General features: G+C 52.9%; 4 protein-coding genes across 10 annotated transcripts in view; 3 read left to right on the top strand and 1 right to left on the bottom strand.

Annotated features, from left to right (window-relative positions):
* Nucleotides 1-8,932, top strand: part of LOC6541416 — a 30,657-nt gene extending 21,725 nt beyond the window's left edge. For 4 of the 7 annotated variants that reach the window (XM_001970071.3, XM_026979433.1, XM_026979432.1 and 1 more), the window contains 7 exons: nucleotides 51-5,369; nucleotides 5,434-5,809; nucleotides 5,874-5,999; nucleotides 6,133-6,228; nucleotides 6,638-8,025; nucleotides 8,091-8,201; nucleotides 8,266-8,932. In XM_001970071.3, coding sequence (XP_001970107.1) covers nucleotides 51-5,369; nucleotides 5,434-5,809; nucleotides 5,874-5,999; nucleotides 6,133-6,228; nucleotides 6,638-8,025; nucleotides 8,091-8,201; nucleotides 8,266-8,297 — 7,448 coding nt within the window. In that variant the 3' untranslated portion in view covers nucleotides 8,298-8,932. The remainder of the gene's footprint in view (nucleotides 1-50; nucleotides 5,370-5,433; nucleotides 5,810-5,873; nucleotides 6,000-6,132; nucleotides 6,229-6,637; nucleotides 8,026-8,090; nucleotides 8,202-8,265) is intronic. The other 3 variants (XM_026979436.1, XM_026979435.1, XM_026979434.1) reach the window with 2 other exon arrangements.
* LOC6542540 lies at nucleotides 8,901-9,733 on the bottom strand. Its single transcript, XM_026979438.1, has one exon. It carries the CDS (start codon nucleotides 9,582-9,584, stop codon nucleotides 8,955-8,957), a length of 630 nt encoding a protein of 209 aa, XP_026835239.1. The 5' UTR covers nucleotides 9,585-9,733; the 3' UTR covers nucleotides 8,901-8,954.
* A 412-nt stretch (nucleotides 9,734-10,145) lies between these two features.
* On the top strand, nucleotides 10,146-12,087 carry LOC6543246 (U1 small nuclear ribonucleoprotein 70 kDa). Its single transcript, XM_001970069.3, has 2 exons — nucleotides 10,146-10,320; nucleotides 10,405-12,087. Exon 2 carries the CDS (start codon nucleotides 10,450-10,452, stop codon nucleotides 11,794-11,796), a length of 1,347 nt encoding a protein of 448 aa, XP_001970105.1. The 5' UTR covers nucleotides 10,146-10,320; nucleotides 10,405-10,449; the 3' UTR covers nucleotides 11,797-12,087.
* Nucleotides 12,088-13,965: 1,878 nt separating this feature from the next.
* LOC6542126 (small ubiquitin-related modifier 3) lies at nucleotides 13,966-14,654 on the top strand. Its single transcript, XM_001970068.3, has 2 exons — nucleotides 13,966-14,092; nucleotides 14,217-14,654. The coding sequence occupies exon 2, from the start codon at nucleotides 14,296-14,298 to the stop codon at nucleotides 14,566-14,568; it is 273 nt and encodes a 90-aa protein (XP_001970104.1). The 5' UTR covers nucleotides 13,966-14,092; nucleotides 14,217-14,295; the 3' UTR covers nucleotides 14,569-14,654.
* Nucleotides 14,655-15,271: the final 617 nt, after the last annotated feature.

Here is a 15,271-nt window from a genome sequence, read left to right as displayed (position 1 = left end):
AGATCCTCGTTTAGTTCCTATTTTACTAACCATGAAATGGTGCCTTTCAGATGCAAAGTGCGTTTCCCTGCCCGATGACAAGTTGGAGGGTCTAACTGTGGCCCGCCCCGATCCCGAATCCGTGCTAGTGCCCTTCCGGGACAATGTGACCATTACGTGCGGAGCGGCGGGTCGGCAACTGAGAGCCACCGCCTCCTCCGGCTTCCGGCAGTGCGTGTATGACCCCAAGCCTGGTCTGCCCGACTACTGGCTGTCCGGAATGCAGCCCTCCTGTCCCCGGGTGGACTGCTATGCGCCCATGCCCACGCCCGGCGCGGAGTACGGACAGTTTGTGGACACGCGCTACCAGAGCAGCTTCTTCTTTGGCTGCCAGAACACCTTCAAGTTGGCTGGCCAGACGGGTCGTCACGACAACGTGGTTCGTTGTGGAGCTGATGGCATCTGGGACTTCGGTGATCTTCGCTGCGAGGGACCAGTGTGCGAGGATCCCGGAAGACCGGCCGATGGTCGCCAGATTGCCCGCAGCTATGAGCAGAGCTCGGAGGTGTACTTCGGATGCAATCGTCCTGGCTACATCCTGATCAATCCCCGACCCATCACGTGCATACGCGAGCCGGAGTGCAAGGTCATCAAGCCCTTGGGATTGGGTTCGGGCCGGATTCCGGACTCGGCCATCAATGCCACCTCGGAGCGACCCAATTACGAGGCCAAGAACATCCGACTCAACTCGGCCACGGGCTGGTGTGGAAAGCAGGAGGCCTTCACCTACGTGAGCGTGGATCTGGGCCAGATCTACCGAGTCAAGGCCATTCTGGTGAAGGGTGTGGTCACCAACGACATTGTGGGCAGGCCCACGGAGATCCGATTCTTCTACAAGCAGGCGGAGAGCGAGAACTACGTGGTGTACTTCCCCAACTTCAACCTGACCATGCGGGATCCAGGCAACTACGGAGAGCTGGCCATGATCACGCTGCCCAAGTTCGTGCAGGCGCGCTTCGTGATCCTTGGAATAGTGAGCTACATGGACAACGCCTGTCTGAAGTTCGAGCTGATGGGCTGCGAGGAGCCGAAACAGGAACCACTCCTCGGCTACGACTACGGATACTCGCCGTGCGTGGACAACGAACCTCCGATCTTCCAGAACTGCCCGCAGCAACCCATTGTGGTGCGTCGCGATGAGAACGGCGGAGTTCTACCCGTTAACTTCACCGAACCCACGGCGGTGGACAACTCCGGATCGATTGCCCGCCTGGAGATCAAGCCTCAGAACTTCCGCACTCCCAGCTACATTTTCAAGGACACGGTTGTGAAGTACGTGGCCTTCGACTACGATGGCAATGTGGCCATCTGCGAGATCAACATCACGGTGCCCGATGTGACCCCACCACTGCTCCAGTGCCCCCAGAGCTATGTGATTGAGCTGGTGGATCGCCAGGAGAGCTACACAGTGAACTTCAACGATACGCGCAAGAGGATCAAGACCTCCGATGACACGGGCGAGGTGAGGCTGCAGTTCAGCCCCGAGACTGCCACCATCAAGATCGGAAACTTCGAGAACGTGACCGTTACGGCTACGGACAAGTACAACAACCGCGCCGCCTGCCACTTCCAGGTCTCTGTGAAGGCCTCACCCTGCGTCGACTGGGAGCTCCAGCCGCCGGCCAATGGTGCCATCAATTGCCTGCCCGGAGACCGCGGTATCGAGTGCATTGCCACCTGCAAGCCAGGATTCCGCTTCACCGACGGCGAACCCCTGAAGACCTTCTCCTGCGAGACGTCCCGTCTGTGGCGCCCCACCTCCGTGGTGCCCGACTGCGTGTCCGAGAACACGGAACAGGCCGCCTACCACGTAACCGCGTCCATCACCTACCGCGCCAACGGAGCAGTGGCCCAATCCTGTCTGGGTCAGTACCAGGAGGTGCTGGCACAGCACTACGGCGGCCTGAACCAGTTGCTCTCGCAGCGCTGCTCCGCCGTAAATGTGAACATGAACGTTACCTTTGTGAAATCGGTGCCCATGCTGCTGGAGGAGAATGTGGTCAAGATGGACTTCATCCTGTCCATTCTGCCGGCTGTGCGTCAGCCGCAGCTGTACGACCTGTGCGGCTCCACGCTGAACCTGATCTTCGATCTCAGTGTGCCCTATGCCAGTGCCGTGATCGATGACCTTCTGAACATTGCCAACATTGGCAACCAGTGTCCACCACTGCGCGCCCTCAAGTCGCAGATCTCGCGGGGATTCAACTGCAATGTGGGCGAGGTGCTGAACATGGACACCAGCGATGTGCCGCGCTGCTTGCACTGTCCCGCCGGCACGTACGTGTCCGAGGGTCAGAACAGCTGCACCTACTGCCCGAGGGGCTACTACCAGAACCGAGACCGCCAGGGAACCTGTCTGCGCTGTCCGGCCGGCACCTACACCAAGGAGGAGGGCACCAAGTCGCAGGCGGACTGCATTCCCGTCTGCGGCTACGGCACCTACTCACCCACCGGCCTAGTGCCCTGCCTGGAGTGTCCGCGTAACTCCTTCACTGCCGAACCGCCAACCGGTGGATTCAAGGATTGCCAGGCCTGTCCGGCTCAGAGCTTCACCTACCAGCCGGCTGCTTCGAATAAGGACTTGTGTCGCGCCAAGTGCGCTCCGGGAACCTATTCCGCCACCGGACTGGCACCTTGCTCGCCCTGCCCACTGCATCACTACCAGGGAGCCGCGGGCGCACAGAGCTGCAACGAGTGTCCGAGCAACATGCGAACCGATTCACCCGCCTCCAAGGGACGCGAGCAGTGCAAGCCGGTGGTCTGTGGCGAAGGCGCCTGCCAGCACGGCGGACTCTGTGTGCCCATGGGCCACGACATCCAGTGCTTCTGTCCGGCCGGCTTCTCCGGTCGTCGCTGCGAGCAGGACATCGACGAGTGCGCCTCCCAGCCCTGCTACAACGGTGGCCAGTGCAAGGATCTGCCGCAGGGCTACCGCTGTGAGTGCCCGGCGGGCTACTCGGGCATCAACTGCCAGGAGGAGACCAGTGACTGCGGCAACGACACCTGTCCGGCCAGGGCCATGTGCAAGAACGAGCCGGGCTACAAGAACGTGACCTGCCTGTGCCGCAGTGGCTACACCGGAGATCAGTGCGATGTGACCATCGATCCGTGCACGGCGAATGGCAATCCGTGCGGCAACGGAGCCAGCTGCCAGGCCCTGGAGCAGGGTCGCTACAAGTGCGAGTGTGTGCCCGGATGGGAGGGCATCCACTGCGAGCAAAACATCAACGACTGTTCGGAGAATCCCTGCCTGCTGGGCGCCAACTGCACAGATCTGGTCAACGACTTCCAGTGCGCCTGTCCGCCAGGATTCACCGGCAAGCGCTGCGAGCAGAAGATCGATCTCTGCCTGTCGGAGCCCTGCAAGCACGGCACCTGTGTGGACCGCCTGTTCGACCACGAGTGCGTCTGCCACCCGGGCTGGATGGGATCTGCCTGCGACATCAACATCGACGACTGCGAGAACCGACCCTGCGCCAACGAGGGAACCTGCGTGGACCTGGTCGATGGCTTCAGCTGCAACTGCGAACCCGGCTACACGGGCAAGAACTGCCAGCACACCATCGACGACTGCGCCTCGAATCCCTGCCAGCACGGCGCCACCTGCGTGGACCAGTTGGATGGCTTCAGCTGCAAGTGCCGCCCTGGCTACGTGGGTCTCTCCTGCGAGGCAGAAATCGACGAGTGTCTGAGTGACCCCTGCAATCCAGTGGGCACGGAGCGCTGTCTCGACCTGGACAACAAGTTCGAGTGCGTGTGCCGGGACGGGTTCAAGGGACCTCTGTGCGCCACGGACATCGATGACTGCGAGGCGCAGCCCTGCCTGAACAATGGCATCTGCCGGGATCGCGTCGGTGGCTTCGAGTGCGGCTGCGAGCCAGGATGGAGTGGCATGCGCTGTGAGCAGCAGGTGACCACGTGTGGAGCGCAGGCTCCTTGCCAGAACGACGCCAGCTGCATCGACCTGTTCCAGGACTACTTCTGCGTGTGTCCCAGTGGCACCGATGGCAAGAACTGCGAGACCGCCCCGGAACGCTGCATCGGCGATCCTTGTATGCACGGTGGCAAGTGCCAGGACTTCGGATCGGGTCTGAACTGCAGCTGCCCGGCGGATTACTCGGGCATCGGTTGTCAGTACGAGTACGATGCTTGCGAGGAGCACGTCTGCCAGAATGGAGCCACCTGCGTGGACAATGGAGCTGGATACAGCTGCCAGTGCCCGCCTGGCTTCACCGGACGCAATTGCGAACAGGACATCGTGGACTGCAAGGACAACTCTTGCCCGCCGGGCGCCTCCTGCGTGGACCTCACCAACGGCTTCTACTGCCAGTGTCCCTTCAACATGACCGGAGACGACTGCCGGAAGGCAATCCAAGTGGACTACGATCTGTACTTCAGCGATCCATCGCGATCCACCGCCGCCCAGGTGGTTCCCTTCCCCACGGGCGAGGCGAACAGCCTGACCGTCGCCATGTGGGTGCAGTTCGCCCAGAAGGACGACCGCGGCATCTTCTTCACCCTATACGGCGTGCAATCCGCCCGCATGACCCAGCACCGCCGAATGCTGCTGCAGGCCCACTCCAGTGGAGTCCAGGTATCGCTCTTCGAGGACCAGCCAGATGCCTTCCTGAGCTTCGGCGAGTACACCTCCGTCAACGACGGCCAGTGGCACCATGTCGCCGTGGTCTGGGACGGAATCTCCGGACAGCTTCAACTGATCACAGAGGGACTGATTGCCAGTAAGATGGAGTACGGAGCGGGTGGCTCGCTGCCCGGCTATCTCTGGGCAGTGCTGGGACTTCCGCAGCCATATGGACTTAGCAACGAGCTGGCCTACTCGGATTCCGGATTCCAGGGCACCATAACCAAGGCTCAAGTGTGGGCCAGGGCCCTCGACATCACATCGGAGATCCAGAAGCAGGTGCGCGACTGCCGATCCGAACCGGTTCTCTATCCCGGCCTCATCCTCAACTGGGCGGGATACGAGGTGACTTCCGGCGGAGTGGAGCGCAATGTACCGTCCCTATGCGGACAACGTAAGTGCCCTGTGGGCTACACGGGCGCCAATTGCCAGCAGCTGGTCGTGGACAAGGAGCCACCAGTGGTGGAGCACTGCCCCGGAGATCTGTGGGTGATTGCCAAGAACGGATCCGCGGTGGTCACCTGGGATGAGCCGCACTTCAGCGACAACATTGGCGTGACCAAGATCTACGAGCGAAATGGACACCGATCCGGATCTACGTTACTGTGGGGCACCTACGACATCACCTACATTGCATCCGACGCAGCTGGAAACACTGCATCCTGCAGCTTCAAGGTCTCCCTGCTAAGTAAGTACCAAAAGGAAACTGGGCTGCTTGATACTCATTGCATGTCTACGAATCTATTTCACAGCCGACTTCTGTCCAGCCTTGGCTGATCCCGTTGGCGGATCGCAGGTATGCAAGGACTGGGGTGCAGGTGGTCAGTTCAAGGTGTGCGAGATCGCCTGCAATACGGGTCTCCGATTCTCGGAGCAGGTGCCCGAGTTCTACACCTGCGGAGCCGAGGGCTTCTGGCGACCGACGAGGGAACCCTCAATGCCCTTGGTCTACCCATCCTGCTCACCCTCGAAGCCCGCCCAGCGAGTGTTCCGCATCAAGATGCTGTTCCCCTCGGACGTGCTGTGCAACAAGGCTGGCCAGGCGGTGCTCCGCCAGAAGGTGACCAACTCGGTCAATGGCCTGAACAGGGACTGGAACTTCTGCTCGTACGCCATCGAGGGAACGAGGTTTGTGGTGGTTTTCCTCCTTTCGTTGCTTCATTTCTTATACGCATTACTCCGCCCATCGCAGGGAATGCAAGGACATCCAGATCGATGTGAAGTGCGACCACTACCGAGGTGCCCAGAACAACCGCGTGCGTCGTCAGTCCAAGGATGGCGGAGTCTATGTGATGGAGGCCGAACTGCCAGTGGTCAAGTAAGTAGTTGCATGAGAACCCAGGTCCCAGCACCGCACGCCGGTCTAGCATGTCCTGATCCGCCTTCGGATCATCCGTGTACACTGTGTATATGCTATATGTGTTTTGTGTGTTCGTTAACCCAATTTGCAGCGATGAGGATGACGATCTGACATTGACGGGTCGCCAGGGACGCCAACAAACTGGCGGCGATACATACACCCTGGAGATAGCCTTCCCGGCTGCGAAGTATGTCTAGCACTCCTATGTTGGTTTACCCCACGCATAACCAATTCCGACCAATGCACCCGATCTGCCCAGCATCAAATCTGCACCCAGTACTACCAACAACCGCCTCAGTCAACACTAAAATCCATCCAATCAAGCCAAACGACCTAACCCCTGCTTGCCTAACCTCATATCGCATGTATGCGTGCTAACCCAAGCTTCGAGCTTACCCCCAAATGTCCAGAGCAGTGTTAGGTGTCCACCAATATAACCCAGAAACATATAATGAATACTTATGATTATTCCTAATAGTACTTACAGCCCTCATGTTATGCCTAACTATATCTGAACATTAACTTTCGTTCTTTAATCACACGATGATCTTTCGCCTGAACCAACACTAATCCACCACGTATCCATTCATCTTCAGTGATCCTGTGGTGCACACATCGACGGGCGAACGATCCAGCGTCAAGCAGCTGCTGGAGAAGCTCATCCTCGAGGACGACCAGTTCGCAGTGCAGGAGATCCTGCCCAACACAGTGCCGGATCCGGCCTCCTTGGAACTGGGCTCGGAGTACGCCTGTCCCGTGGGCCAGGTGGTGATGATACCCGACTGTGTGCCCTGTGCCATCGGCACCTTCTACGACAGTGCCAACAAGACGTGCATAGCCTGCTCGCGCGGAACCTACCAGTCGGAGGCAGGTCAGCTGCAGTGCAGCAAGTGCCCGGTGATTGCGGGAAGACCAGGAGTGACTGCCGGACCTGGAGCACGCTCCGCGGCGGACTGCAAGGAGCGCTGCCCAGCCGGCAAATACTTCGACGCGGAAACGGGTCTGTGCCGCTCCTGCGGCCACGGATTCTACCAGCCCAACGAGGGCTCCTTCAGCTGTGAGCTGTGCGGCCTGGGACAGACGACGCGCTCCACGGAGGCCACGTCGCGCAAGGAGTGTCGCGATGAGTGCAGCTCTGGCCAGCAACTGGGAGCCGATGGACGCTGTGAGCCCTGCCCACGTGGCACATACCGCCTACAGGGCGTCCAGCCATCCTGCGCCGCCTGTCCGCTGGGCAGGACCACGCCCAAGGTGGGCGCCAGTTCGGTGGAGGAGTGCACCCTGCCCGTCTGCTCGGCGGGAACGTACCTGAACGCCACCCAGAACATGTGCATCGAGTGCCGCAAGGGCTTCTACCAGTCGGAGTCGCAGCAGACCACCTGTCTGCAGTGCCCTCCGAACCACAGCACCAAGATCACCGGCGCCACCTCGAAGAGCGAGTGCACCAACCCGTGCGAGCACATTGCGGAGGGCAAGCCCCACTGCGATGTGAATGCCTACTGCATCATGGTGCCGGAGACGTCGGACTTCAAGTGCGAGTGCAAGCCAGGATTCAATGGAACGGGCATGGCCTGCACGGATGTGTGCGATGGCTTCTGCGAGAACTCTGGTGCCTGTGTCAAGGACTTGAAGGGCACACCCTCCTGCCGCTGTGTGGGCTCCTTCACGGGACCCCACTGTGCGGAGCGCTCCGAGTTCGCCTACATTGCCGGTGGCATTGCCGGAGCGGTGATCTTCATCATCATTATCGTCCTGCTTATCTGGATGATCTGCGTGCGCTCCACGAAGCGCCGGGATCCCAAGAAGATGCTAACCCCTGCGATCGACCAGACCGGATCGCAGGTCAACTTCTACTACGGCGCCCACACGCCCTACGCGGAGTCCATCGCCCCCTCCCATCACAGCACCTATGCGCACTACTACGACGACGAGGAGGACGGCTGGGAGATGCCCAACTTCTACAACGAAACGTACATGAAGGACGGTAAGTACTAGTGTCTCTCGTCAAAGTATCATTCCTAATCCTCGCTTATCCCTAATCCCCAACAGGTCTGCACGGCGGCAAGATGAGCACGCTGGCCAGGTCCAATGCCTCGCTCTATGGAACTAAAGAAGACTTATACGACCGACTGAAACGTCACGCCTACACGGGCAAGAAGGGTACGATCACCAGATAAACGCCGACTAATCTCCCATATTGATGTATGAAATCTATGCCTTTCAGAAAAGAGTGATAGTGATAGCGAAGTGCAGTAGAACAACGATAAACTACAGATAACCAGCTGCTTTAATGTAAAATGTGGTCATAAAATACGAATGGGATGCAGCAGCAAGCTCACTGTCAGAACAGTGACCCCCACTGCCCCAAGAATACTCACTGGAGAGCCTTGCATTGAATCAACGTAATGGCTGCGGTCCATCTTCGATCCATCTGTAGTCCCCATCTCGGATATTACGTGGCTTAATGCAAGGCTTGGAGAGGAAAGTCGAGAGGAGACGAGATGGCTTATAATAATAATAATAGTAATTCCCATATGTGCTCTTTAGGTATGCAAACTACATGAAATTAAGTCGAACTTATGCGTAATTTAATGAATGAAATATTGTTTTAATCTTAAGTATTATTTACCTACACAAGAAACTCGAACTTACCATGCTTGACGCGGTACCAAATTGCAATACATATGTACTAATATATATAAAACGATAGATTTTTCCAACCATTTAGTGTCCAAGCTTGTTGAACAAATACGCGAGTGCTGTAAAAAGCAAATCAAATATAGTCGTTATTTTGTAATTTAATAAAAGCAATTTAATTATTATGTATGACAATTAATTTTATAAATTTTCTTGTATAAAATAAAAGAAACGAACGAATCCAATTGAATGTACCTGCGCGTCAGAAGTATCAATCTATTGCCCTGGGAGTTCGGTGTTGCTATAGAAATGGTACACGAAGGTCCTTCCACGACGCTGGCGGCGCGCCAGATCCTTGTGCTGTTCAAGAATCGGCACGATGCGGGACAGCTTCCTCCTCGGGTTGTGAGTGATGTACTTCAAGGTCTCCTTCCACCGCAGCTGAACCTTCAGCTGCACGTGGAAGAAGCCGTCGTGGAACACGTGGAAGTGGTCGGTGGCGTGGCCGGCGAATGCCAGGATCAGGAGGGACAACGGAACAGTAACGCTGGCCACCCAATAACTCTCGTATCTTCTATAGTTGATCTTCGAGTCGAGGCCCGTTCCGAGCATTATGACCCTCATCAGCATGACGCATGCCTGCTCCACTGTCTTCCAGAACACCTGTACGGCAATCTCCAAGAGCAGGAATGCCACTGCCGCTTCGTAAATCCGCCTGAGCCCTGCCGGCATCTTATGAAGTGCCCGGGGAACGAAACAATTGTCCCATATAAGGTCCATCGCAGCCAGAGCCACAATCAGAGAGGGTAACTGCGGCGCCGGAGAATCCGAGCTTTTGGAAGCTAACGCCAAGAACTGGATCACGTGGAGTAAGCCAGCAGCGAAAACGCACTCCAAGCAGGTCATAATCGCGCTTGGTCACAATGCACTTTAATTAAACTAAAAATTTTAAATACAATTTTTTATGTGCTGACTTTCAGAGTATTCGAGTGAAAAATAAAACGTCAGTGATCATTAAAACACTATTGATTAGACACTTCTGAAAAGAAAAATATTTTAGAAAACATTTTAAAAACTGTATATTTCTAATATTAATATTCTCGAGAAAGTTTTTATGAATTCGCATGACCGACAAATAACATCCATTTTAATAGAAACGTATTCGGCCATTTACAATGGAATTATTATTAAAATCATGAAAAGTAAACGTTAGGGTACGCTATAGTCGAGTGCAGCGAATTATTAATAAATATTACTCGGCTTAAGAAAGCGCGAGCGAGATGGAGATAGCAGAAAAGCGAGTTATGTAGCAAACAGCAATTGAATGGGAATAGTAAAAAAGTCAACTATAAAACCGAGAAACGTACTAGGTTTCGAACCCAATATTTTAGTACCCGAGACACCCACCATTTTTATGGTATTTATATTTTATAATGTATGCAGCATATTTGGTGCATTTCTCAGTATTTTGTGAGGAATTCTCCCACCAAATTCATAGGCCGCGCGGCGGTCACACTAGCTACTCAAGCCAGGCGAAAAACTGAAGAAAATTGAAAAAGTAAGTTGTGCGGCCTCAAGTATATTGCTGGTACTTAGACGAAGTACGCTAGATTTGTTCTTGCCAAGCTGATGGCTGTTTGAGGTGAGCTGCACTGCCGTTTACTTCCTCCTTGCGGAGTAAACAAACTTCAACCTAACCTCAAAATTACCAATTTTTCTTTTGCAGACGAGGAACTTCAGGAAAAGGTAATACAAAAAAAAAGACCCCAATATGACCCAATATCTGCCGCCGAATCTGCTGGCGCTGTTCGCGGCACGGGATCCCATCCCGTTCATGCCGCCGGTGGACAAGCTGCCGCACGAGAAGAAGTCTCGCGGCTACCTGGGAGTGGCCAAGTTCATGGCCGACTTCGAGGACCCCAAGGACACGCCGCTACCGAAAACGGTGGAGACGCGTCAGGAGCGACTGGAGCGCCGGCGCCGCGAGAAGGCCGAGCAGGTGGCCTACAAGCTGGAGCGGGAGATAGCGCTGTGGGACCCCACAGAGATTAAAAACGCAACGGAGGACCCGTTTCGCACGCTGTTCATTGCCCGCATCAACTACGACACCTCTGAGTCAAAGCTGCGACGTGAGTTCGAATTCTACGGGCCCATCAAGAAGATCGTCCTGATCCATGACCAGGAATCAGGTAAACCCAAGGGCTACGCCTTCATCGAGTACGAGCACGAGCGGGACATGCATGCCGCCTACAAGCACGCCGACGGTAAGAAGATCGACAGCAAGCGCGTCCTTGTGGACGTGGAGCGGGCTCGCACGGTCAAGGGCTGGCTGCCCCGACGGCTGGGCGGCGGTCTGGGTGGAACGCGTCGCGGCGGCAACGATGTCAACATTAAGCACTCTGGCCGCGAGGACAACGAAAGGGAGCGCGAGCGCTACCGGCTGGAGCGGGAGCGTGAGGATCGCGAAGGTACTGGACGCGGCGGCGGCTCCAATGGCCTGGATGCCCGGGCTGGACGCGGTTTCGGTGCGGAACGTCGACGTTCCCGTTCAAGGGAACGCCGCGACCGTGAACGAGATCGCGGACGGGGCGCTGTGGCTAGCAGCGGTCGCTCGCGCAGCCGTTCCCGCGAGCGCAGAAAAAGACGAGCGGGCAGCCGGGAGCGGTACGACGAGTTCGACCGCCGCGATCGGCGAGACAGGGAGCGCGAGCGGGATCGCGATCGCGAGCGTGAGAAGAAAAAGAAGCGCTCCAAGTCTCGCGAACGCGAATCCTCCAGGGAGCGTCGCGAACGAAAGCGAGAGCGAAGGGACCGCGACCGCGGCACCGGATCCGGCGGCGATGTCAAGGAGCGTAAGCCCGACTTCCGCGAAATGGACGTCATCAAGATCAAGGAGGAGCCGATCGACGATGGCTATCCTACATTTGACTACCAGAACGCGACCATCAAGCGTGAGATTGACGACGAGGACGAGGAGAAATACCGGCCGCCGCCTGCGCATCACAATATGTTCAGTGTGCCGCCGCCGCCTATTTTGGGGCGTGGAAATGCCAGCACGAATCCCAATCCCGACAATGGTCAGCAGAACTCCGGCGACCCGAGCTGGTGGCGTCAGTAGAGTCTTGAAGCGATGTGTCAAGGTTAATATTTCTAGAAGTCAGATGCCTGTGGGTGGCAAATATTTATTCATTGGACTCGAGGCACAGCAATCCTGGAGAGCCTAACCATTTTACACAGAAAATTTTAAGGTACCACTTGGAGGAAGGCAAAGTAGAACAACATTATAGAAACCCAGACCGCTAAACGCAGAATCCACTAATGTGTGCGTAGCTTAAATCATTTAAATTTATAAGTAACTCTTAACAAATGAATATGAAAAAAGTAAGTAAAATAAAGCTAGCCCTCATGTGTTTGTTTCCCCACCTTTGGTAAGGGGGTTAAAGGGAATACGGAGAGTCAGGAGCTGGAACGCTTTCGGAGACGCATATGGTACTATGGTACACTATCCCATGGTGGTTCCTGGGATTTTCTTACTCAATTAACATAAGCTGAACAACAATCGCAACTTGAATACAAACCCTTGCACTAACTCGTGCCTTTTATTTTCTCTGTTTTTTGCAGTTTTCAATCAATTGAAAATCTGACTCTGACTAGTGTGAAAGCAAAAGCATAAGTATTTAATCAAACAGTAATCCAAAACGGAAATTAGTTCCGCCAGAATTTGTAGCCAATGCCCAAGTCTAAATTCCAAGCCCACATCAGGTAATTTGGTCTACGCACAAACCTCACTAATCCATGCGTCTACCGTTCTAGGACCGCTCTAGAATCAAGACAGATACCGATACTTTCCCACTCTCCTCCGCTCTGGGTTGGTGTGTAAGTTGAATCGGGCTAAATTTTGTAAACCCAAACCTTTCCGTAAGTTTGCCCCGGTAAGATTACGAATTGCTCGCCCGCCGTGAGTGTAAGGAAGCTTTCCTCTGTTTGGTACACATTGCGAACTGCTCCAATGGTCTGTGGCAATCTACACATCCATTATGTCTGTAACCAATTTACCATTTCGATCTTTTCATGTACGTTGAGCTGATTGTTATCGTACTGAAGACGAACCCGCGGCGGAAACTCGCATAGAACAGAAAACTGCACAAAGGTTTGCTTTTGGTAACTGGTAACGATTGGTTGGTTGGTCAGGTCAGGGGTTTCTCGATTTGGTAGCCTCTTTTTTGGGTTGCGGACGTTGACAAAATTGTGGGGGTCTTTTATTTTTGTATTGTTTGGCAGACAGGACCCATGCAATGCCTTTTCGTACCTTGCGACTTACAGGAAACAAACTATCGCCTAGCTAGGCATTTTTCCTAGTACACAACTATTAAGAAAGCGGACAGGGATCAATGTCACATTTAGATTTTATCAAATAAAGAAAAGAATTTCTCCTTATACGAAAAATAACTTGTTTCATTTTTCAAACCTCCTCAAGATGATTTGTATGTTATTTTAATTTTGGCTTGTTATACCGGCCTTTGGCTCCTGTAAAAAATAATATGCAGTGGTGCCCCTAAAATCTCTTTAAAAATATACACATGTATGTATATTCTAAATCCGTCCTCATTATAAAAATTTAATAACCAATTTTAAAATAAAAGGGCACGATTTCAAGACAAGATCTTTACTATCAGTGGCAAGCCTTTTTAAAATAACATCGAAGAAAATAATTTCGGCTGTATAACCTAAAAAGTACCTACATACCATAGTATTTTACGAGTAATGGGTATCAGCAGTACGCTATGTTTACTTCAATGATAATACACTACCGTTATCGATGGGTCATCGATATTATGGGTTACTTCCTCAACAACATAAAGAAACTGGAATATTTTAATTGTATTTTACATGGGAATATAAAATTTAGGTATAATTCTGTCAAATGTTTCAGAAAAACTTCACAAAAACTTATTCAACAGCCATTTTTTAAAAAAATTTTACCTTTTACCATAAAGCGATATCACGCGTTTACATTTTGGTTGTTGCCGATAGTTAAATAATTGTATGCTGCCCTGCTTACACTGGCTTACAAACAATGTGGAAAAATTGAGATACGTAGGTGATTTTTTTGAAAACACAACGTATTTTTCATTCCATTGATTAGACTACAAGTGTTTTTTGTTTTTTTTTTAATTAGTGGCATACTTTTTCATTTGATGCTATGAAAACCGTGACCTAAATACCAAAGCAGTGACAATAATCAATGGTTGCAGGAGAACCTATCGATAATGGCGTGTTTCGAGAATCGACGGTAGTATCGCATAAGGTCCAGCTCCAATTTTTTTTGGCGTGTAGCTGTAGCAGAAGCAAAAGGAAGCCGCTTGTGGAAAATTTCAACTGCCATCAGCAAGCACAGATCCTGAGAAAATCAGGTAAATTTTTGCATTTTTACGCGTTTAGCGGCTGCTCTACGGTATTGCCCGTACTTTTTGCGTGGGGTTTACTAGTTTACGCGTGTTTAATGCGACATTTTGTCTCGTTTTTTTTTTCGTACAGCACGCCCGGCATTCGACGCACCGCAAAAAAAAAACTTCTTTGACCACTCAGCAGCTCCGAAGAGCAACAAAAAATCAACATGTCTGACGAAAAGAAAGGCGGTGAGACAGAGCACATCAACCTGAAGGTCCTCGGCCAGGATAACGCCGTCGTCCAGTTCAAGATCAAGAAGCACACACCCTTGAGGAAGCTGATGAACGCCTACTGCGACCGTGCCGGACTCTCCATGCAGGTGGTGCGCTTCCGCTTCGACGGACAGCCCATCAACGAGAACGACACCCCGACCTCGCTGGAGATGGAGGAGGGCGACACCATCGAGGTTTACCAGCAGCAGACCGGCGGCGCTCTATAAAATTACTTAGTTAAGTTAGTTACACCACCCCTTATAACTACAAACATTAAACAAAAACAAAAGAAACAACAACATGAAGAATCCAACAACACAGGCAGTAAGCATCGATTGAATATGAAACAAGAGTGCGTTTAGTACAACTGTAGATTCTGTCTGTATGCGTGACCACAACAAACAAAAACTTTTGCAGACAAGAAAATGGTAAATAAAGCATTTTATAAACTACACAAATCCCCAGTCTTGTCTTCGGCTATTTCTACCTGCCTGATCGGCGTTTCTTTTCGCCCTTCTACCCCAAAAAGCCGGCGCGAATTTCCCGCTTTGCGTCCCTCTTTCCACACAAACACGCACATCAGGCATTGCATTTCTGTGTTCGAGCAGGACTGGGTCTAGTGCGCGTGTGTGCGTGCAATTTGATATACATACACATCGGGGCTCACTGAATTTGCGGGAAAATGCAAACATACGCAGGCGAATCTGCAGTCTGGGAAAACATAACCTCGAAATTCGGACAAATATAAAAATGACGTCAGTTTATGGAATATTCTGGGTGAAAATTTCATAGAGGTAACTATAACCTCAAAATTGGGGACAGTAATACGCCATGTATGTTCATGCTGACTAAGCCATACATGATGATTGTGTATGTGTATACCATGTACATATATGTATATGTGCGTATGTGTTTGAAACTTTAGAGGTA

Source organism: Drosophila erecta, unplaced genomic scaffold, assembly GCF_003286155.1.
Source record: "Drosophila erecta strain 14021-0224.00,06,07 unplaced genomic scaffold, DereRS2 tig00000055-arrow-pilon, whole genome shotgun sequence".
NCBI classification, from domain to species: domain Eukaryota; kingdom Metazoa; phylum Arthropoda; class Insecta; order Diptera; family Drosophilidae; genus Drosophila; species Drosophila erecta.
The sequence above is the reverse complement of the archived record's forward strand: the minus strand, read 5'-3'. Positions and strand labels throughout refer to the sequence as shown.

Excerpts from the sequence above, each read along its gene's own strand:
- LOC6542126 (XM_001970068.3), top strand. The coding sequence starts at position 14,296 with ATGTCTGACGAAAAGAAAGGCGGTGAGACAGAGCACATCAACCTGAAG.
- LOC6542540 (XM_026979438.1), bottom strand. The coding sequence starts at position 9,584 with ATGACCTGCTTGGAGTGCGTTTTCGCTGCTGGCTTACTCCACGTGATC.
- LOC6543246 (XM_001970069.3), top strand. The coding sequence starts at position 10,450 with ATGACCCAATATCTGCCGCCGAATCTGCTGGCGCTGTTCGCGGCACGG.